At 50.4% G+C, this 21273-nt stretch overlaps 9 protein-coding genes across 11 annotated transcripts; 3 read left to right on the top strand and 6 right to left on the bottom strand.

Annotated features, from left to right (window-relative positions):
• Positions 1–152: 152 nt before the first annotated feature.
• On the bottom strand, positions 153–2068 carry TrAtP1_000250 (uncharacterized protein). The gene is made up of 4 exons (XM_014091832.2): positions 1708–2068; positions 1228–1636; positions 769–1163; positions 153–697 (listed from the first exon to the last, which is right to left on the bottom strand). Exons 1-4 carry the CDS (start codon positions 1857–1859, stop codon positions 403–405), a joined length of 1251 nt encoding a protein of 416 aa, XP_013947307.1. The 5' UTR covers positions 1860–2068; the 3' UTR covers positions 153–402.
• An 867-nt stretch (positions 2069–2935) lies between these two features.
• Positions 2936–3373, bottom strand: TrAtP1_000249 (uncharacterized protein; the record flags this gene model as incomplete). The annotated part of the gene is made up of 2 exons (XM_014091833.2): positions 2936–3134; positions 3204–3373. 2 exons carry the CDS (start codon positions 3371–3373, stop codon positions 2936–2938), a joined length of 369 nt encoding a protein of 122 aa, XP_013947308.2.
• A 1125-nt stretch (positions 3374–4498) lies between these two features.
• On the top strand, positions 4499–6619 carry TrAtP1_000248 (uncharacterized protein; the record flags this gene model as incomplete). Its single annotated transcript, XM_066110505.1, has 3 exons — positions 4499–4759; positions 4813–5707; positions 5766–6619. 3 exons carry the CDS (start codon positions 4499–4501, stop codon positions 6617–6619), a joined length of 2010 nt encoding a protein of 669 aa, XP_065966577.1.
• Positions 6620–7453: 834 nt separating this feature from the next.
• TrAtP1_000247 (uncharacterized protein) lies at positions 7454–10063 on the bottom strand (the record flags this gene model as incomplete). The annotated part of the gene is made up of 3 exons (XM_014091835.1): positions 7454–8079; positions 8152–9898; positions 9980–10063. The coding sequence occupies 3 exons, from the start codon at positions 10061–10063 to the stop codon at positions 7454–7456; spliced, it is 2457 nt and encodes an 818-aa protein (XP_013947310.1).
• Positions 10064–11912: 1849 nt separating this feature from the next.
• TrAtP1_000246 (uncharacterized protein) lies at positions 11913–14189 on the bottom strand. Its single transcript, XM_014091836.2, has 2 exons — positions 13965–14189; positions 11913–13887 (listed from the first exon to the last, which is right to left on the bottom strand). The coding sequence occupies exon 2, from the start codon at positions 13505–13507 to the stop codon at positions 12422–12424; it is 1086 nt and encodes a 361-aa protein (XP_013947311.1). The 5' UTR covers positions 13508–13887; positions 13965–14189; the 3' UTR covers positions 11913–12421.
• A 110-nt stretch (positions 14190–14299) lies between these two features.
• Positions 14300–15436, top strand: TrAtP1_000245 (uncharacterized protein; the record flags this gene model as incomplete). Its single annotated transcript, XM_014091837.1, has 1 exon — positions 14300–15436. The coding sequence occupies one exon, from the start codon at positions 14300–14302 to the stop codon at positions 15434–15436; it is 1137 nt and encodes a 378-aa protein (XP_013947312.1).
• Positions 15437–15509: 73 nt separating this feature from the next.
• On the bottom strand, positions 15510–16137 carry TrAtP1_000244 (uncharacterized protein; the record flags this gene model as incomplete). Its single annotated transcript, XM_014091838.2, has 2 exons — positions 15510–16021; positions 16107–16137. The coding sequence occupies 2 exons, from the start codon at positions 16135–16137 to the stop codon at positions 15510–15512; spliced, it is 543 nt and encodes a 180-aa protein (XP_013947313.1).
• Positions 16138–16228: 91 nt separating this feature from the next.
• Positions 16229–18491, bottom strand: TrAtP1_000243 (uncharacterized protein). Of its 3 annotated transcripts, XM_066110502.1 has the most exons (7): positions 17806–18491; positions 17705–17750; positions 17641–17648; positions 17446–17577; positions 17059–17385; positions 16890–16981; positions 16229–16824 (listed from the first exon to the last, which is right to left on the bottom strand). In XM_066110502.1, the coding sequence occupies exons 1-7, from the start codon at positions 18421–18423 to the stop codon at positions 16695–16697; spliced, it is 1353 nt and encodes a 450-aa protein (XP_065966574.1). In that variant the 5' UTR covers positions 18424–18491; the 3' UTR covers positions 16229–16694. The 3 variants fall into 3 exon arrangements, with proteins under 3 accessions (XP_065966574.1, XP_065966576.1, XP_065966575.1); XM_066110503.1 differs by having other exon boundaries at positions 17059–17577; XM_066110504.1 differs by having other exon boundaries at positions 16229–16981.
• Positions 18492–19711: 1220 nt separating this feature from the next.
• On the top strand, positions 19712–20806 carry TrAtP1_000242 (uncharacterized protein; the record flags this gene model as incomplete). The annotated part of the gene is made up of 1 exon (XM_014091842.1): positions 19712–20806. One exon carries the CDS (start codon positions 19712–19714, stop codon positions 20804–20806), a length of 1095 nt encoding a protein of 364 aa, XP_013947317.1.
• Between the last annotated feature and the right edge of the window lie 467 nt (positions 20807–21273).

The raw sequence follows: 21273 nt of genomic DNA, 5'->3' as shown, positions 1-21273 counted from the left end.
TGGGAGGCGTTTCCAACCGAACTTGTCGCGCCACTGGGCTTGGTTGAACGGAGCTGACTATATCGACTATGAGAATACGAAGGAAATAGTAATCACCAAATCCCATCTTCAGCTTCCTCTTCTATTTTTGTGCATATCTTTCAAACTTTGATATCCAGCTTGTCAGATTATTCTATCATTGAATCAACAGCTGATCGGCAGTTGGCCAAATTCTGCTCGCTGCGTGTCAAGCAGGTTACATGTAGTATTTCACATCCATTCATATACGTGCCCTCAAATGTCGTATCGAATCTTGTACACGTCGCTATTCATTAAATCAAATACACGTCGCTAGTCTCTATTTATACACACAGCCATGCGATGGTTCATGCATTCGGTTGCGGTAGAACCGAATCAGCTCAACTAGTTGAACGGCTGGCTCAGCAGCCCCTCAAACTTTTCAACTATAGCTGCAGCACCTCCCCGGTAGGATTGCGCAACAGCTTCGTCTCGCTCCTTGCCTCGCTCGGCACCGACAGCCACTCGCTTCTCCCCGAGAGCGCGAGCTCCCTTGACGAGAACCGACGTTCGCGGCTGGCGGCTTTCTGCAAAAGGCCGGAAGATGTCCGAGATGGCGCCGAGAGCTGCAATGTTGCTCTCGAAATCCTGCCTGGAAGAGAGATTTGGCAGTGCGCAACTCAAGTGGTAGCAATCCTCCCTAGGTTGACGAGTCAGTAAAAAAAATTGCTAGGCTCAGGCTTCAAACGAGTATGGCTCAGTTCCACTCACATGGCCTGGTTGGCTCCCTGTCCGAGATGAGGGCTGGTAGGATGGGCGGCATCCCCGACTAGCACGCATCGCTTAGAATACCACTGCTCGGGCTTCAACTCGTCTCGATCAAAGAGACCAAACTTGATGATGCGTTCTGAAGACTTCACCCCTTGGACGATGCTCTCATCCCACCCCTCGAGCAGTTTGCAGAGAGCATCTTGCTGAGTCTTCATCTCGTCAGCGGTAAAGGGGCGCCATGTCTCTTCCCTCTCTTGGGTTTCACGCTGCGTGAGAGCCCATGATGTGGTCTTTGGGCCGACTGGATAAGCGATTACGTGTGTTCCATCGCCGTACCAGTTGCGCATAGCCGCCAAGTCTTGCAGAGGCCCCGGTGTTTCTGAAAGGAAGGCCGTCTTTGGGTCTCTTTGTTAGTTACTTTTAACTTGAATAGTAGATTTGTAATTGTCAAAAACGTACTTGTGTGAGACCCGTAAACGAAGGGGCACCTTCTTCAACCCCCCGCTGCTTTAGAAGAATTGTTCTTGCTGCTGATTTGATGCCATCACATCCAATCAGAAAAGACCCCGTGACTGATTCGCCGTTGCTGAAAGTTGCCGTCACTGAGTCGTCGTGCTCTTGAATAGCAACCAGTCCCCACCCTTCTCTGACTTCGATACCCTCTTCCAATACCTTGTTTTTCAGCAAGAGATTTAAGCTTGTTCGTCTGATGCCGGCGGCAGGCTGCTGGTATCTCTCGGTAAAGGTGGACGGTAAATCGGATTGCCCCAGCACTTCCCCTGAAGCTTTAGCATCCCAAAGAGCTTTGAGTGGCAGGGACTCGGCCTTGATAGCGTCTGCAACCCCAATCATGTTAAAGACTTTGAGTCTGAAGTTCCAAACGTTAATACTTCTTTTTTTCAATCCATCATCAGATTCCATGTCTGGAATAGAACATACCCGTTGGACATGACCATCAACGACGCTCCAGCAGTGCCCAGCTCTCGGACTTTTTCAAACACAATCGGACGATAGCCCTTGCGCTTGAGAAGAATCGCAAGCACAGGTCCAGCTACACCGCAGCCGATAACGAGAACGATAGGAGAGGCCATTTTCAAGTTTATAAAATATCTAGAAGTAATTGTCTTTGTGAAAAGAGTACCAAATGTTGTTAAGCGATTGAATAAGTGGCTGAGTGGATTGCTTCCTTCATTTTCTTCATTCTCCCCTTCATCTATATACAAAATCAATACCTGGCAATGGCTTCTCTACACTTTATAACTGTTCTCCGAGTGACTCAATCGGTGAGGCGTTGCAATTGACTTTTCAATATTGCTTCATGGCGCGAGGCCAAGTCCGAATGGCCTGACCGGAGAACGGCGCCATCTCCGGTCGCTGGGCGGCGCCAGATCTGGGATCCTGAAAGGACTACCGGACAAAAAAACCGGCATTAGAGACATTATCAACGCACAAAATATGCCATGCGCACATGTATACAGCGCTATGATAGCAGAAACAGTGCTCTTTTTATCATAACGCATGTGTATATTCGTTTTGCTGTCTGGTCTTTTTTACCAGCTACCCCTGTCGGAGTCCAAATAAGCAACCGCCGCGAAACTTATAACAAAAAGATGGGCTTTTATTGGCCAATCCTGTCGATCAATCACAACTTGCCCTCACTTATACACCATTAATCCTGACCATCAACCCTAACTTAGTCATTCAACTCCAACTACTTACCAAGATTCTTGCTTTTTTCTTAAAAGGCAAAAAGATTTGATCATGCTGTGGAAAACCGAATCACCAGGAAGTAGATGCTGCAAATGCCGTTCTAGCCCCGCTTTTTCTACTCCTTGTACAAGTATATTCCCCCAAGTAAGTTAGACGGCAAGGAGACGTCCCTATAATCCTGGAGGAAAAGGGGATTGGCAAGATCCCAAAGCGATAAAGAAAAAAGATTACACACAATTTCCGAAAAAGTCGAAAGTGAAAGAGAGGAATTCGTCATTTCTATTGGTAGCCAAGAACTCTGCGCTTGCTCGTTATAGTACATCAACGCCATATTCCATTTCCATTTGGTCAGAAAAAAGACAACCATTGAGCGCCAATTAACTGTACAACATATAATCACACAATTTTTTTTGGTTTCTTTTTTTCTTTGTTTTTTTCTTTCGTTTCCGCGTCCCAATTACGACCCCACGCTGAATCCAAATGATCCATCAAAAACGTCGAGCTTCTTCATGTCGTTGTCCGGACCGCGAAGGGATTTCAGAATATCGATATCCGGGACCTTGTTTGCGGGATAGAACAGCAGCAGGTTTTCCAAGTCCTCTTCTGTGAGCTGGCTGATCTCCTCCCACTTGTAGGCGTCGCTGACCTTGGACATCCTACGCGCCATCTTCAGTCAGCATCTCCGTGTCGCGTGCATCTAGCAATAATGGCGTCCAAAACCTTACCATCGCATCCGCTTCTGGCTGTCTTCGTGGTTGGGCGCAACCTTGCGCAGCCGTGATCTCAAATCCCCAATTGTCTCGATAGCGTTGCCGACATTCTGCGGCAGCTGGCTCGCAATGTGCCGCCGCAGCGATGCCGCCAATCGGGGTCCCTTGCCGTTGGTGCTGACCATGACCTGCAGCGGCCCATCGCGATGGACGCTGCCAAAGTAGAAGTCGCACTCGGGGGGGGCACATCGGCAATGTTGGCCGGGACTCTCTTCTCCTTGCACAGTTTCCAGATGGCCGTAGAGGCTGCCGGGTCGTCGATGGCGACCAGCACCATGTCTGTCTTGTCCAGATCGGAGGGCTCGAACAGCCGGTCGATGTGTGTAACTTGCTTCTCTGCGATTCGGTATGCGACCTCCTCATTCAGCCCGGACGCAGGGCAGACGACGGTGACTTTGGCATCGGCGTTGAGGCAGTTGAGAATGCGGCCGGACGCAACCTGTCGATTGATTTGCTTGTTAGTCCTGCAGCTCTTTCCAACCGTCAAGAGCCTAGAGAGCCTGTGTAGCCCTTTAGAACGTCAGGACTTGGAAATGCAAACAGCCGTACCTCGCCACCGCCCACTACCAAAACATTCTTGTCCTTGATGCGCCATGCCAGAATCAAGCTCCCTCCCGGCTGCACTTGCGGAAATGATTTGCTCATAATTCAAGTTCGTATTGAAGTAGCGTTCGATGTGTGGTTTGAGGCGGAAAGACGGGCGATTCAATTTCGAATTCGAATGTCCCGAGTCTGAGTCAAGGTTTAAGCTATGCTCGGCTTGCCTTGCACAAGTGGCGGAATTGGAGATTTTTCGGAGTTTCGATAAGACACGCAGCGATACGTGTTGAGCATACTACTTACTGTACAGTAGGTAGATGATCCACTGTTTGTGCTGTTTCCCATTGACGCATTGAATCAGCAAAGCTCTCGGCGCGCTTGACGCTTCCCGTCCGCTGTAGTAGCGTCGGCGCATGCCCTTTTTAGCGCTCTGATGGGACCGGAGCCTCTACGTCAACCACTGCACCCCTGTCGCGTGCGCTAAAGCCAGCGAATCGCGGCTGGCGGCTGAGCGACGCAACCGTTCCGCACAGCCCCCTCTTGCAGCCTGCCTTAGCCTTGCCTTGCGCTTTGCTCTCTGCCCTGCCTGGCTCTTTCAGCGATGCAGCTCGAGGCACGCATCGGCCTGTTCTGGTCGTCTTGCTGTGCTCTTTGTGCTTCTTTTCGGTTCTGATTCTCTTCTTCTTTGCTCCGCTCCGCAAACCATCGCCATGTCTCGCAGGCTCGGCGGCGGCAGGATCCTGGGCAGTGGAAAGGGCCTTGGCCCGACCCCTCCGGCTCGATCCTCCAGTCCCTTTGCTCCGTCCGAGAGCACCGTTTCCGTGGCCTCGTCGTCGATATCGCCACCTGCGAGCGGCAGTCTAGCCGACCTGAGCCAGGATATTGGCTCCAGCATCAGCGTCGGGGCACAGCCAAAGGGCAGCTCGGCGGACCCGTCGAGCCTTCTGTGCCCCATCTGCAGCGAAGAGATGGTATGAAGCTGTCAGGGCTAAGCCGTGGCGTATTCTTACTTACCATATTGCAGCTCACTTTGCTCCAACTCAACCGCCATATCGATGACACCCACCAAGAGCTCCCTGCCGAAGAACAGAACGAAGTCAAGACATGGTTCGACAAACAGGTCCTCAAAGCGAAGCGCTTCCAGCCGCTGTCGATGATCAACATGAAGCTGCGCGGCCTCGAAGTCTTCGAATCAAACGAAACCAGCTTTATTACGCCGCCGCAAGCCCCAATAGCGTCCGCCAGCAAGCTCCCGATTGAAGCTCCCGTCGACCCGGAGGAATTCATAACGAGACATCACTGGCAGCGCTCTACGGGATATGACATGTGCACGGATCCGACTTGTGGAAAGGGGCTCGGACCTATCAACGGAAACGTCAACTGCAGGAAATGCGGACGCCTCTTTTGCGAGCAGCACACCATGTACCAGATGAAACTGAGTAGAAGTGCCAACCACGAGCCTGTCCGCGGTTACTGGGCTAGAGTATGCGAAACATGCTACAAGTCTAGAGAGGGATACAACGACCATAACGGAACATCGGTAGATCACACAGACATGTTCAAGGCCATCAGGCGGAAAAAGGTCGAAAGACAGACTCTGGAAATCTCGCGCCTCGAGAAGAGGTTGACGAAGCTCACGAGACTGCTTGCAAACTCTCCAGAGGCGCTCACAAACGCATCAAACGGCTCAATATTAGCTCCTGTCCAGTCACTGACCGGCCAAAAGAACCCTCGGAAATTGATTGAACAGTCGGTAGTGACATGGGAGGAAGACGACAAGGTGCCAGAGTGCCCATTTTGCCATCAAGAATTCGGCTCCTGGACGTTTAGGCGGCATCATTGCCGAATATGCGGCCGCGTAGTGTGCGGAGATCCTCAGACTGGCTGTTCATCTGAAGTCAGCTTAAGCATTGCTAGTCGTACGTGTTGCTCGTCCATTGTGAATATCTCACTGTTGTAGGCTAACCTCGAGTATAGCAACTGGTCCTGGCGCAGAGAAACCTCCATCGACTACTACCGGCCATGTGGCTGTGGATATCAGAATGTGCAAGGATTGCAATAGTACCATCTTCTCTAGTCGTGACTTTGCAGCATCCCTGGCGCATAGACCTCCAGATCAGCGAGCCTATGAAACCCTTCGACAATTTGAAAGGGGTATACGGCAGCTTCTGCCGAGCTTCCATCGAGCTCTTTTGGCATTACAACCAGAAGTGAAGGAAAACGGAGAAGTTGATCTCAACAAACCTCCACCTACACACGCACAAATCCAAGAAGCGAGCAAGATACGGAAACGCCTAATAGACAGCTTCACCAAATACGGATCTGCCGCCAAGAGGCTGCGCGACTTGAATGCGGATAACCCGACTCAACAAAGACTTCAGATCGCTGTGTATGCTTCAGCGAGCACATTTCTACATACCAACATGCTGCCGCTTAAAAATCTACCGCAGCTCCTTCGTCACCGATCTACGCCATCCACCTCTTCATCACACTCACACTTTCTCCCCTCAACAAATCACTCGGCGTCAAGCCTACGGCATTCCGAGCTTGCCGAATCAGAAAACGCCTCTCAGGCGGCCAGCGAGACCAGCACGGTGGTCAGCTTGCTGGAGACGGAAGAAAAGGACCTGCGAGAGCGCCTCGCCGTGCTCGAAGAACAAAAATTCATGGTCGAAGAAATGGTCAAGTCAGCCACCGGATCAAGGAGATTCGAAGAAGTCAGCGCCTTGTCTCGGAATATGGATGAGCTGAATGGCGAGATACAGGGGTTGAGGAAGAAGATTGGGGACGTGGAGAAGAAGTGGGAGGTGGCTTACCGGAATGGATCATGAGCCGAAGGAGAAGAAGCACTTGGTTCGCCCTTGTTTACGAATATTAATACCTTGGATGCGAAATTATGTATCTTATCCATCCTCGATTGGACTGGATTTTTGGCTATTTATCCGCATTATACGGCGTTTTTTTGGCGGTTCAGCAGTTGCTTAACGAATTGTTTTCTTGTTTAAACGGCGAAACATGGGAAGCGCTTCTGTTTGAAGGGTTTTGATTAGAGGTCCAGTTTACGATATCGTTAAGAGTAAATGCTGAAATTATATAGGAGGTAGTATTATCCTTCATATTGGGAAATTCACATTGCGAAATGACATCTCATCGAATTATCATGTGAAACTCAAGCTTTTTGATTTCTCTTTTGAAGCCCTTTGATTACATTACATGCAATAACACAAGAAAAAAAAAACAGATATTTCGCTATACAATGACTTGGAAATAACGTGGGAAAAGAAAAACTTCCCGCCATTCTAGAAAAAAAAAACATGAAACAGTTCAAAAGTCATGTACATCCATCCAATGATGCTAGAAAAAGGGTTAAACCAAAACCAGAAAAACACCATCCACCTTCCGCCTTTATATCTGAGTGTATGCATATATGTATATATGTGAAAAGGAAAAAAAAACAAAGTCGTGATAAAATCGTGACCTGAAAAAAAAAAGTGTCCGAGTGAAAGGTGCAAAAAGACAAAAGACACAACTTCTCCAAGGATGCCAGACCGAGATATGCAGTATACAAATATACAGGAACTTCGAACATCGAATAGAAACGAAGAGCTCTCCTCATTGAAGAGAGATAAAGGAGATAAAGGAATGGTAAAAAGGTAGCGCTTTCACTAGTGCACTACACCTTCGACTCCTCCAAGGAATCTCCTTACTCTCCCAATCTCTAGCTCATCCTTCTCGCTCTCAACAGCCTTCAGCAGACCGTCCACGACGGCATCTACCTCAGTCTCAGGAACACCCGTGCATAGCGCAACGACACGCCGGTACTTGACCTCGACGTCGCGGCTCCGGCCTTTGAGGGCCATGACCATTTTGCGCGTGACTTCCCTGCGGCTCTCGATGGCGCGGATGCGTGCCCGTAGAATTGTTGCAGAGGGAAGCATTCCTTCGCTGGCGAAGCCGCCACCGCCAGACGCAGAGGCCTCTCCGGCGGCTTCTAGCATGGCGGCTAATTCGGTTTCCCATGATGATGATGGATTTGACTGGGCGGCGTTGGACTGTTCGTTCATGATGCGGAACTGGTCATCTTCTCGGGCGTGCGTGAGGTTGGCGACCTTTTGGCGAGCCAGCTGTTGCTTCTTGAGGGTGGCTGTGATTTGTTCGATGCTTCGACGAGCTTCGCCTAGTTGGGCTGATGTCGTTCGGAGGGTAGAATGCAGGTTGTCTAATGAAGCTTGCTTGCTCTTCATTTCTTGCTGGAAGGTGGCGCCGGTTTCGTTCAAGAGATGGGTAATGGCTGTTTATGGAGTTAATTGGATGATTAACAAAGGAGGGTGCTGATGGGCAAAGTGGATGAGATTTGACTTACATTCGATAATCTCGTCACTGCTCTCTCGGCTTCGCTGGCTGGATCCAGGAGCACCATTCTTCTCAGCCGTAGCATCGCCATTCATCTTTCCATCGGCATTCTCGCCGCCGATACCAAAGTCCAGAGGCCGCAGCCCGACACGATTAGCAATCTCCGGATCAGCTCCAACCTCTAGCAGCTGAGAGATTATACTCCTGTTTCCGATCCGGGCTGCAATATTAAGCGCTGTATCCCCTGAGCTATCCTGGGCATTGACAATCTCGGACATGAATCGCGCAATACCCATCTTAGGGATAGATTGTGAGCCGTTGATGCCATTTCCATTCAGCTGTGTGGCTTGGCTGTTGGGAACGCTGCCTTGTCGCACAACCCACTCCAGTAGGCTTTCGAGATAGTATCTGCTGGCGGCGTTGCGGCCCTTGACAGCGCTTGTAACTGCAATATGATGCAAAACGGTGCGTCCTTTATGATCACGGAACTCAATGGTGCCTCCCAAAACTTCAAGGAGATCTGGAAACGAGCCTTGATCCATAGAATTTGTGACAAGACATGCTCGCATGAGGGCCGTCTCTCCTGATGCATTCACTCTTCGGGGTGAGGCTCCAACAGCGATGAGAGCTCGTAAAAGAGGCATTCGTGCCAGTGTGGCTGCCCAGTGAAGAGCGGTGTGGCTTTGAGGGTCGATGGGCATGTCAAGCTCGAGAGGTGTAAGTGTTTGGAGCATTTCGTGTGATGACTCCTCCGTAGCCGAGTCCATAAATAGGCCCATGAGCATGCTGCGTTTGAGCTCCACGTCGGGAGACACCTCGTAGGGCAGAGGAGGGGACGGGCCGCTGCCTTCGTCGATGGCATCGCGTTCATTAATCGCACTTTGCGTGTACACAAAGGATTCGTTGGGCTCCGTCGGTGATCCCGGAAAGGCTGCGGCATAGGCATCCATGTTCTGCCCGTAGGCTCCAAAGCTATCGGCGGGGGTCATGGTGACTCGTGCACGTTTTCTCGGGGGTTCGTTGTCGGGCATGCTCACACTGCCGTTTGGCTGTTGATGTTGGTGCTGTGACTGCTGTGACTGCTGCAATTGCTGTTGCTGTAGCTGTTGCTGTTGCTGCGTTGAATAGGCAGAGTCGACAGCTGGGTTAGTGTAGTCAGAGGTATAGCTCTGCTGAGAGTTGCCAGGGAAATCATCGCCATTCTGCATCGAGGGCTGTCGGCTGAAACTGGGAGCTCTTGATGGCCCATTGCGATTTCTAGGCCCGGGAGAGCCGAACCGAGCCTTGCTGATGGCGGCAACGGCATGGGACGCCGTGCTGGAAATGTTCTTGAAAAAGGTGCCCGACAAGCCATTGGGTCTCCCATCACCTCCGGCGTTGTACATGCGTTTCCTCTGCGCGGCCATGGCTTGCTCTTTAGTCGGGGTGTTGAAATCGCCGCGGCCTGCAACGCCTCCATCCTGGCCCATGTCGTATGTCAACAGTGGCCGCAATAACTCCTCCACGCCGTATTGGCGGCAGACTTCAACGCCTCGGTCGAATTTTATCCAAGTGCCCTGGTATTTGCCGTAACCTCCCTGGACCTTTTCGTGCTCACCGATCTGGATCTCCTTCTCGAGGATCTTGGTGCGCTTCCCCTTGTCGACTCCGGCGACTTTGAGGATCTGGGTGGCATTCAGCCAGGAGTCGTGGCGGCGGCGCATAACGGCAACGTTGTTGACTTCCATTTCGTACACATCGACACCCGAATAAGACGCCTGTTTCTCATATATTAAAATTCATGGCCTCACGAGTGCACAGGCCGAGCGCTGACGCTGGCCCAAGGCGGGGATACATACCGAGTATATCTGCGGCCCGTCAACGCCGCCGTTGTAGCTGCGGTTGAACGAGGCAGCCCGCCCCGTCTGCGACTGCTGGCTCATTGTGAAGGATTGTTGCGACGTTTGCGAAGCGGATGGCATGGCCAAGGTTGTGAATCTGGTGAAGACGAGATTGAGGTCGCACGAGGATTGGACGACAAAATGGAGGCGGCACTAGCTCGTAGGTTTGCCTGCCGATGCCAACTCAAAAGTCTAACCCATACACAAAAGCAGCAAGGGCGAAAAGAGCGAATGCGCACAAAGGCCTTGGGTTCGTTTTCGGTATGCCGCCTTTTTCTCCTTGTTCTTTGCTGCTCTTCTTCTCCTAGTCGCAGCCTCGGTGGTCGGTCAGGGCGCTTTGGAGATGCGAGTCCCGTGGCGGGAACAAGAGAGGTTTCGGCCCGCGTGGCTTGCTGGCAGGGTGACAGCAGCAAATCTGCAGCACAAGATTGTGTGCAAGGTATAAGGTATAGCAACGCCTGCTTCTGCCGAGGGGAGGGGGTTCGACGATGGCGTCTCCGCTTTGCAGCAAACGCAGCGAATAGAAGAACGGGCCACGACAAGATATGCAGGTCCTGGCTGAGGGCTGCGCAAGAGGACAACAATCTGGCTGAAGCAAGGGCGCGAGCGTTTTTGAGGCTCTGGTTCCTGGTCTCGGGGAATGGAGCAAAGGGCAAGCGTCTGAGACCTGTGCGGCACTCGTTTGATTGCACAGGGCAAGTTTATCAAGAAAAGGCAATTTCAACTACGCAAGATAAAAAACAGGAACCGGCCGTTGATGCAATCGACCAAAAGGTGCGGTGGGGATATGCAGCCGGTGGCATAAGGCGTTCCCCGTATGTACATCAGACCTGCGCTGCAGGAAAAATAGTCGAGGTACGCTGCGATGCGCGTGCCGAGTCGGAGCATGTAACGCTGTTAATTGAAATCCGAGCTTGGACGTGTCTGTTTCGTGATTTCGTGTCGGGCGTGTCGCGCAGCGCGACTTTAATGACCCTTTTTTCTGCTGCTGATGGTGAGATGGGCGCTGGTGGGGTTGGATAGCCCTGGTCAGCGACCGAGACAGGCGATTGTGATACGCCGAGACCCTATTTTGGGGCTTTGGGCTTGGGCTTGGGCTTGAAGAGAGTTTGTTTACATTGTGCTCTTTGGCCATCAACATTTCATTTAGCCTCTACCAATCAGGACGAGAAGCCGCGAGTTGCGGTGAGAGCTTGTCCGGCTGATGGCTCTTGTCGTAGTTGCTGTAACGGCACTATCGCGGGATGATGTATGATTGCAGCAGATCAGGAGCCGAATGTAAGTCATCAGCTCTCAACATGTGCATCTGGAGGCTTTCATTTGCACCCTTTGCAGTAGCATCTTGATGGTTGCATCCTGTAATGCTACGATACAAGCAACGGTACAACTCAAAACAAGCCACTAAAGTCGGGCGGTAGCCTTTGCAATAAGCAGCTGAACGGCTCACATGATCCTGCGCGGATCCCTACAATTGACGTGCAAGCGCTTCGAAATTACTAGTAGTAGTACTATAGGCAGCTTGTGTGCACATATGACGATGCAAACAAACATCCCAGTTTTCCTACTCGACTCTACAAGTTTATTCAAGAGAATTTGTATCTGTATGCTAAATGTACAGGTTCTATTTCCTCAAAACGGTGTAAAAAAAAAAATTATAAATACTTCACCAGGTCTCGAACCTAGGACGCCCAAAAAAAAGTGTGGCACGTGACCCTAATACGGCGGTGCGAGCCTGCACCAGACTGGTCAGTGATGAGCGATTCAACGATGGCTTCACACATGCGTGTCCAACAAACTCAAGTTCATGAGGTAGTTGTCTGTCTTTAATCATCAGGAGGGAAGTGCCCTCCAGATTTGCTTTATTAAATGGGAGAAATGCCAACCAGCCACCACAATCGCTAGCTCCCATCTATTAATGCTTTCTCTTCTTCCTATGCTTTCTTAGATCGATTATGAGTTACCCGGGGGCCACTCTTTTTATATAATTTTTAGCACCAGGGCCTGCTTCTCTTGCTTAGCATAGCTTCTCGTGCCAAGGGGCGTGATGTATCCTTTGGGCTTTATCCGCTCCATGTAACAATTTTTTAAAACAGAACGCTTAACTCTTAGTCTTGCAACTTTTTTTTTATTAAGTTCTAGGTCCTGTACCTGGTCTTAAAGAAAAATCTGCGAGTTATCTAAATTATGCTAGGGCTTCTGGAGTGCTAGATAAGACAGATGTGAAATCAATGGCTGTAAAGCTACTACTAGTTGCTGCGTTTCCCTCAAGGCATCCCTTTGCTCAGCCGTTTGCTCACCATCTATTTGGGTTAAAGCAGCAACAGCTCAGACTCAGCGCTAAAATCAGACTAGGACTGCCTGAGCTGTCGTATATGACTACTCAGGAACAGACACACGGATCTAGCTCTTGGCCAAGTCTCGAAGCATCTTGACAGCTCCCGGCGTCTCATACCACGCAGCAAAAGTATAGTCGAGGATAAACAAAGCCTCTTCTTCCGATCGCTGTGCATATCCATCAAGCTGCGGCCTTTGCAAAACACAAGCGTCCGGGTTGTTCACCATCAGGTTCCAGAAATGCGGGTTGTATTCTCCAACGGCCTTGTATACCTCTCTGATTTGGCTCTTGATCTTCTTCATCAGCGGCTCGAGCTTTTCCGGCCTGCTCAACAGACTTTGATGCCGTAACAAGGTATCGCGGCGGACAAGCTTCCCGTCAATGAGTCCGATAATTTCGGGTGGGAACGTGCCGCCAAGCGCAGTGGTGGTGTTTTGGACGGTCTGGAGGTCGAGCAAGATTCGCACCTTGACCAACAGCAGTGTCACAGCGTGGCTCAAATCAAGATACGACTTGGCTGTCCACGCTCGTTGTAGAGGTTCCTCAAGTGCGTCTGCATTTTTGGTATCGACAAAAGGTAGACTCATGTTGCCCCAATCGTAGTCCGGATTCTCATTAACGTCCGCATACCACCTAAGGAAATCGTAGGCATCTTGGTCTCTGCCGAGTCGAACGTATAGTGCAGGAATTATCTCGCGCACTCCCAGGCCGTCTGAGCGGCTCAGTCGCAACATGTCCAAATAATGGTCCAGCATATCCTGCACAAGATCCCTCGGGCCACCAGGGGTGCCGTAGCTGTCATTCATGATGTGTGCCAGATCAAACCGCGCAACCATATACGGACGCGTTCCCATGATTCTCCAGAAACGACCAGCGTGCTCTTCAAAGACGTTTTCCGGTGTGTCGAGATCTTCCTGCCACTCACGCAGCTTCTGCTCCTCTTCCCTGTAGCGCTTATGTGCTTTCCTGAGCAACTTGCATGGAATCTTGTGATCCTCACGGTCTTGGACCTGGCAGTCTCGTCCACAATAGTATACAGCCAGGCACGCTGAGCAGCGGAAGACTTTGTCTTTTCGCCTACATAGTTCGCAGGCCCGTGGCGCTAGACCATCGAGGCTGTCGATGTCTTCGATGTTCATAATGAGAGGCATCTTGACACGCAGCGGAGATGAGTGACAGTAGGAAGAGCAATGCTGTGGCTTTGAAAGGAAAGGAAATGAACTGGAATTATGTTGAGTACCCAGGGGATAAATGTACCGTCAAAACGAATTGATAATAATGATTATACTTCTGATTGAGATAGAGCGCTGTCTGCTGCTAAATTGCGGCTGCGTGAAGCTGAAAGAGTGGGTGGAACTGTGGCGCCTCTATAATTTTCAGCCTAGGTGCAAATGGTGAGCGGTCTAGCATCCGGCATTTTGGGTCCAGCATGGAACAAACGAACCAGCACTTCTCCCCTTGAATCGCAGCTGGGTGTTTGCCTCGAGCAGTTTGCCGAAACACGTTTGCAATGCTGGTGAGTAAATGAGTCCTTTTATCCGTTAGTGCTGTGCGTAAATTTTGCTCTTCAAGTCCAGTGACATTAGGCTTAGATGGCGCTTTACGTACTAATGCAAGGTAAATGCACTGGGCAATTGGTATTGTCGTTAATTTAGCCCATTGCTACTACTTGTATTTGAATTCAAGAATTATTCAAGAGACATTATGAGTTGTGAATGAAGGGTCACCGAGACCCAGATTGTCACAGTGCTATGGTTTGATACTGAGAATTGGCCGGAGTTTAACCAGTAAAGCGCAGATATTGAGCCTTGACTTGATATCCACGGATCAATCTTCATTTTCCTCTTTCGACCAGAAAAATACCTGATATCTCTTCAATCTTTTGCGAGAGAGCCTTTGCGGCTTTGCTCAATCAATACGGCCGCCCATCTCGGCCATCCATCATGCCTGCCCCTTCATATCCCCTCCCCGCGTCGCCATCCGCAATCCAGCTCTACCGTCATATTCTCCGAGAATGTTCTTACTTACCTCCCGCCTTCCGCGCCGAGATTGCCTCCGCAATTCAAGATCGTTTTCATAGACATCGAAAGTATGACCCACGTGCAAAATCCCATCTCACAAGAGCGCAGACAGCTCTACGAACTCTACGAGCTGCCAATAGCGGCGAGCAGTCCGCCATGGAGGGCTTGATATCCAAGGGGTTTGGGAGAACAGGAAGCAGGCGACGAGAACTGATGGCCAAATTCGTGATCCCACAGGGGCCCAGAGATACAGGCGCTCTTGAAGAAGCTCTTGTGTCAGCCGACAGAGGAAATAAAGCGGCAAAAGACTCTGCCTTTTCAACGCAGGTATCAGAAGAGAGCGAATCAAAAATCAAAAGGAAATTTTTCGATAAATGGGACCAAAAAAAGCTCTTGCGGCTTCTATCATCACAGCGGCAGCAACAGCGGGACACAAAGGGAATGGCCAGCTGGCGGGGAGCAATCGTCAAGACGATTGACCCGGATCAATTCATTCCTAAAGAGACCATCTGGGGGAAACCACCTGGAGAGAATCTAAGACAAACGAAAAGAGCTCACTGGTGGCGGCGGAGTGCTGAAAAGATCATGCCTCCGCTGGGCAGGGGCGAGTGGGAGATGCTCAAGCAGCTGAGTAACGGAGGCCAAGAGAGAGGCGAGTGGAACGTCCCAGAGAGGCGAACATCAGCAAAGCCGTTGGTGACCTCGGCAGAGACCGGCGAGCAAGCATCTTGGAGCTGGGCAGATTATGCCACAAAGCCAGCGGCGATTGTCGAGAAACCCAAATCCCTTAAACAACAGCGGCGAACCGGCCAAAAGGACAGCAGCCCGTACGGCGTCAAGGACCGGGATCGCACACTGTCTGCGAGATGGTTCCAGAGAGCCTACACCAGAGCGTGGCAGCTTACACCAACAATGTCACAGGACCCCAACACGCTCAACTATTCGTTCACATGGGGAAGTGTCCAGCCAAAGCTCCCTCCAGCAGCTCAGCACCAGCTCGAGATCTTTCAAGGTGTCGACCAAAAGGGCCGCAAAGTGCGTAATACGCCATCGTCGTGAAATATACCATTTTGATATTTTTTTTCGTCCTTTTTTATATACTTCTATTGGCTCGCATATATATACAAACACTTTAGGCAAGCTTGGCAAGCTTGCCCAGGGCGTCAGGTCCATCCATTCGCATTCCCACCCAGTCGTTCATTGCAGTGGCTCCAATGATCTCATAGAACTTGATACTGGGCTCATTCCACTTCAGCACAGACCAATCCAAACGACCACCGCCCATAGCAAGAACCTCCTTGGCCAGCGCCGACAGCAAGATCTTGCCGTATCCCTTGTTGCGCTCTGACTGAGACACATAGAGATCCTCCAGGTAGATGCCAGCCTTGGATCGCCATGTACTATAGTTGTAGAAATAAAGAGCCATTCCTACGGCCTTGCCTTGTGCGTCGATGAGGAGGAGGCATCGTGCGGGACGAGTGGCTGTGATGGGCTCGGTCACGGGCAGGTGGTTCTGGGGGCTGACGACGTCTGCCGGCGCAAAGGCAATTGTGTTTTGCAGGGTCTCGACGGTGGCCAGCACGGAGTCGGACTCCTTCTCGTAGTCGGCGAGCTCCTGGATGAAGTCTAGGATCGTCTTCGCATCTGCAGATTAGACACTCTGGTTAGCGGTTGAATGTCACTTGCGCAAAGGAAATGCTGCCAGCGGGACAAGAGAAGATGGTCGTACCCCCGCGTCTTGCGTGTCGAACAGTTGCCATTTTGTTTGTCGTGAGAGTATGAGTGTCTGGGCAAGTGGAATCACCAGAATCGTTGTTCAATGAAGCACTTTGCGAACTGAGGAATCTGATTCGATTGGTGAATTACAAAAGCAGCAACGCCCCGGCTTCTTATAAACATTCGAGAAATACAGTGGGGCATAGCAAAGCAACATTTTACCCAACTCGGCCACCAGCTTTGGATTGGAGATGAGGGGCAAATGGCGGGGCTTCGCAAGTCGCGGCGAGTAAGCAGCCGCAGATTTTCTTTTCCGATCTCGCCTTGCGCCTTTCCAAATGTCGAAATCGCCCTTTGCATCGGTTTGGCTAATCCACTCTGGACACAAAAAACGTATAAATCCACTCGCGGTCCACTCGACGTCAGGGCCATGACTTGGTCAAGGGCGCTGCCGACTTTCCATCACCCCGACGGCGATTATGATGTTTACTATTTAAGGGAAGAATCAGAGAGTTTGAGACGGGAGCTAGGATAAATCGACCAATCAGTCTGGCCAATTCGAGTTGCCACCAGTTGGGTCTGAGACTCGAGATCCTCAATTCTAAACTTTGAGCTTCCCCCTTGAAATAAAGAGCCACAGCAACAGTTGCGCTGCAAACAATGCCAATGCCACGGGCTGCAGAACTTGTACGCCATATGCCTGAGCGAGTGCGCCGACTGCAAAAGGAAAGCTACATGGGAGAATGAACGTCAGCTCGTTGAGAAAAAGCGAGATCCAATGTGCAACAGAGCTTACATGGATGATCCGGACACTGCAAATGCCGTGGCAAAGCCCACAGAAGCAAGATGCTTCTCCGGTGGTAGCAGCTTGGTCATCATTCGGATTCCCTGAATTTCTTCTGGTCAGCGAGTTTACTTCCATGGAAGTTTGAGTTTATTTGTTGAAGAAGAGGACGGCAACTCACAGATGGCATAATCATTCCAGTGGACACCCCAATCAGCGCAGCCATGACTGCACTGACTGCAAACTTTTGACCAAACCAGAAAACGAGCTCCAGAGCAATTGCGCTGACGAGATACAACGACACCATGATCCTTTCGCCTACGTATCCGGTGATCCAGCTCAATGCGAAACGGCCGACTGTAATGCCACTCCAGAATCCAGAAGTAGCAAGCGAAGACGCAATAGGCGAACCCTTGCGGACGCTCATCAGAAAAGTGAGGAGCCAGCCTCCAATGGTTACTTCAGATCCGACATAGAGAACCATGAACGCGGAAAGCGTTAAAGTGACCTATATCTCGTCAGCTTTGCGATAAACCCTTACGAATATGAAATCAATGTGGAATGTTACCCGATTATTCAGCATCTTGAGGGTTCCTTGAGCGTTGGGCAATGACGTGACGGGTTGTTGACGGAAGCCGCTCCCGACATCATCCCAGAAAGAAGAAGTGACGCCTATACAGGCGAGAACAGATAACCCGGCCTAGAACAATACAAAGCATATGAGACGCCGAAAATCCTACAACAGCAGAGAGAGTCAACTGACCATCATAACTATCTTTTGTCAGCTACATATCCAGAACCCGTGCCATTTATTCTCAAACACTTACAATAAAAGATCCACCAGTTTTCCACCTTGGCTGCAATTCTCGATATCTACAATGGTATACATTAATACAAATAGTTTCTTCAATGAGAGACAGCAACATACCAGAATAGGCGACAACGTTGCGCCAAGACCCCAGAATCCATGGAGAAACCCCTGCATCGTAGTCCCCTGAACCAATCCTCCAAACCAGCTGTTCCAGCTCCCATTCATCAACCCGCTTCCAAACCCCGTCAAAACCAAAAGACAGACGACTACCCCAAAGGGAGGATGCTGCGTGAGCCCTATGTACGCAAGTATGTACGCACCAGTCGCAGCGGCCGCAACGCCTCGCCTTCCAGCCACTGCATGGAGACGATTTGTAGTAAAAGAGGCAAGCACGCAACCTACCATGGGGCTCAGAAAAATAAGAGAAATAATCGAATGTGGCAGATGGTAGTATTCTCTAAATAGATGAATCATTGCACCAGGTGCACCATCATTCATGCCGTACACAATGAAGCTGAAGAAACATGAAAACACACGATACTTGTTCCTCGGGGGGTCGTTCCATCTCTGGGCTGTGGAGACGGCCGTTTCGGGCGGCAGGGCTGATTCGGCGTCGTGGATCGAGCGCTCATAAAATGAGGCTAGAACGTCTGGATCAGAAAATCGGCGCGGGATGGAAGCTATGGGGGCTGGCAGAGAGAGGGGCTGGAGGATGATTGTCTCTGTTGAGGACATGATGGAATCTTATAATTTCCAAATATTTAGCAGATTATCTACAACTAAAGTAAGACATCAAAGTAAATAAGCCCAAAATGAGGGCGACTCAGCGGTCCCTTTTAAGCTCTCATCTTTTCCATTCATATCAACTGATCAGCGGGTTAGAAAAACAGCAGGTCCTTTTATCCGCAAATTACCCCAGCCAATCTCGGTCAGGGCGGTGCTACCGATTCTCCGGCATCGGTAGACGAACGACAGCCATCCAAATATAGAACACCGACACTCCCCGAAAAGGTTCAAGGTCCTCTGCCTGCAGTAGCTCCAGATTCTTCCACTTAGCATGTCGATACCGCCAGGTGGCGCATTGGGAATGATTTTCTATGCTGTATTGTATTGTTGCTATAACTATTGGGTAATCGGAGAAATGAAAGGTTGGTGTAGGGGAATTAGTGATTGGCTGTGTGACGGGACTGATGCTAGTGGTAGTAAATAGGCGGCTGCCTTGTAGAATGTAAGAAGTATAACAACATATGGGGCGATGAATATTGCGTGACAAATATTCCATCGGGGAAATAGCTGTGCACATCATACGAATGAAGGAATATCACCGAGCAGTCATGATGATCGTTGGAGTAGGCTGCAGCAGTTGCTTGCTTTTTACAATCAGACGCAGCCATAGAAGAATTATTTGCATCAAGACGTTTGGTATTATTGAAGTTTGTTTGGAATAGAGTATTTCCGCAGTGTGTCATCGATTTCCTCTGTTGTGTCTAGCTGCAGCGCCTCTTTGCCGCAGAGATGATAAACATCAGTTTCCATGACTATACCATGCAGACTTTGCCGGTAATAGGAATTACGGTATATGGACGCAAAAGATCCAGCAAAATATCCAACAGCTGTTCGAGCCATGTTCCACACTTTTGATGCTTTGAATTGTATTCAGAATAGTGCCACCCAAAGCAGCTAAATGAGCAAATCATCCAATCAACCATTGTCCAAACGTGGCAGCAGATATTAACAGGCAAGATCAATGTAAAATATTAATTTTGATAAAAAAACTGTTCACGTGGAAAGCAGCCAAGCCCTACAAAGCATCTCAAAACTAGCTCATTTGTGGGCATTCAGGGGCGATATGTAAAACAGCTGCAACAATTTCTGCTTCTCCCATTGCCAAGTTCTGACTCTACCCTCTCCTCCTTTTCGTGCCCCCCTTTCCTACCAAGACACACAAAACACACTACAGCACTCTTCCTCAATCTTCAACTGATCAAACTCCCCGAGAGCAAACTCCAACCCTGATCCAATCATGCGGCACATCCTGCTCTCCTCCGCGCCTCTCAGAGCCCCGTCTCTCGCTACCGAGATTCAATTCGGCATCCAAGTCGAGTTCCTCGCCCCTCCCGTCTCTCCCAGTCAACCATCCCAAAGCATCTCTAACCGCCATCGCATCTTCCACTACTTTGCTTCTGCCCTCCAGAAATCCGGCCTCCAAGCTGCCTTTCTCCTCGAACAAGACAGCGACAATGGCGAGAACAGCGAGACCCAAGAACAAGAAAGCCAGCTTCGTGCCACAGCTCCCAAGGGAAGCATCGTCAAGACCAAGCACAACCCAGACATGTGCATCATGAACCCGCTCTCCCTCGTCCAGTGGCTCGACGCAGGCGCCGTCCAAAACCCGCTGTGCAGATACTGGCTCCTCCAGGCCAGCAGCGACATCGGCCATGACGGCAAACACGCCAAATGGCAGCCCGCACGGCTCAGCAGCCCGACGTTGCGTGAATCCGAGGCAAACAACTTGTTCCCCGGCATCAACACGGCTCTGTACGGCGTCTGGACCGCCCACCCGGCAAAACTGCACGTTGCCAGTGACTGTGGTCTGCACGTATCCGTCAGCCCCGTGTCTGCAGAGGGCCTGACTGTCCTGCAGGCCCAGCGCGTGGCAACGCTGGTGATTGTGCTTGAGAACAATCTGCTCTTCCACCTGGGCTCGCCTGCTCGTCGCGGAATCCACCAGCAGCTCATCAAGGCCTTTGCTCTTGTTTACGCAAAGGCCGGAGCGTCTTCGTCTCCCGCAGCAACTGCCAATCTCCCGCTCAATATCCTCCATAACAGCACCATGAACAAGGCACTGAACATTCTCTGGGGTGCCTCTGATCTTAGCCAAATCCACCAGCTGATTGCTCACCATCACAAGACTCGCGATCCTACGGCATCTACAGCTCTGCGTATCACTACACATACTCACGAAGACGACAGCACCGTCAACTCACTCGAGTTCTGTCACGCGCAGGCAGCTTTCGGCCAAAGTTTCGTCGACAACTGGGTGCGCCTCATCCTGACCATCTGCAAGGTCGCTTTCCTCCCCACGGAGATATACAAGCTCGTCGTGGCCATGCTGTAGGAAACCACAGTCACGACGCCTCGCCCGGAGGATTCATGGAAGACGCTGCTCAAGGTGCTCAACGACTTTGCGCCGGTGAACTGGCATGGTAAGAGCAGCGAGCTGTACTGGATTGGCTATCTCGCAGTGCAAGACAGAAAATAAAGCAAGCGAAATGGCAATAGTTTCTATTGCACTTGAAGCCCAGACGTCGACGGAAAGTCCGCGGGGTGTAAGCACCTCTGTCCTGCAATTGCAGAGCGGGTAGATCAGGTGTAAGTCTCAACGACTAGAATAGCAAACTGATTTGAATGTTTTGATACTAATTGATAGTCCTTTGACAGCCCTTTTCGAGTATCTTGACTTCTTACATCATCGATTCAATAAAATCTGCCCTCTCAAAGACAAAAAAAAAAAAAAAAAGAACAAGTAAGTCTACATGTCTCCCATCTAACAGCTCAGAGAGTTCAAAACACCGAATGCTGACA

This window comes from Trichoderma atroviride, chromosome 1 (assembly GCF_020647795.1).
Source record: "Trichoderma atroviride chromosome 1, complete sequence".
In the NCBI taxonomy this organism is placed as follows: Eukaryota; Fungi; Ascomycota; class Sordariomycetes; order Hypocreales; family Hypocreaceae; genus Trichoderma; species Trichoderma atroviride.
This window is presented reverse-complemented; position numbering and strand designations above follow the sequence as displayed.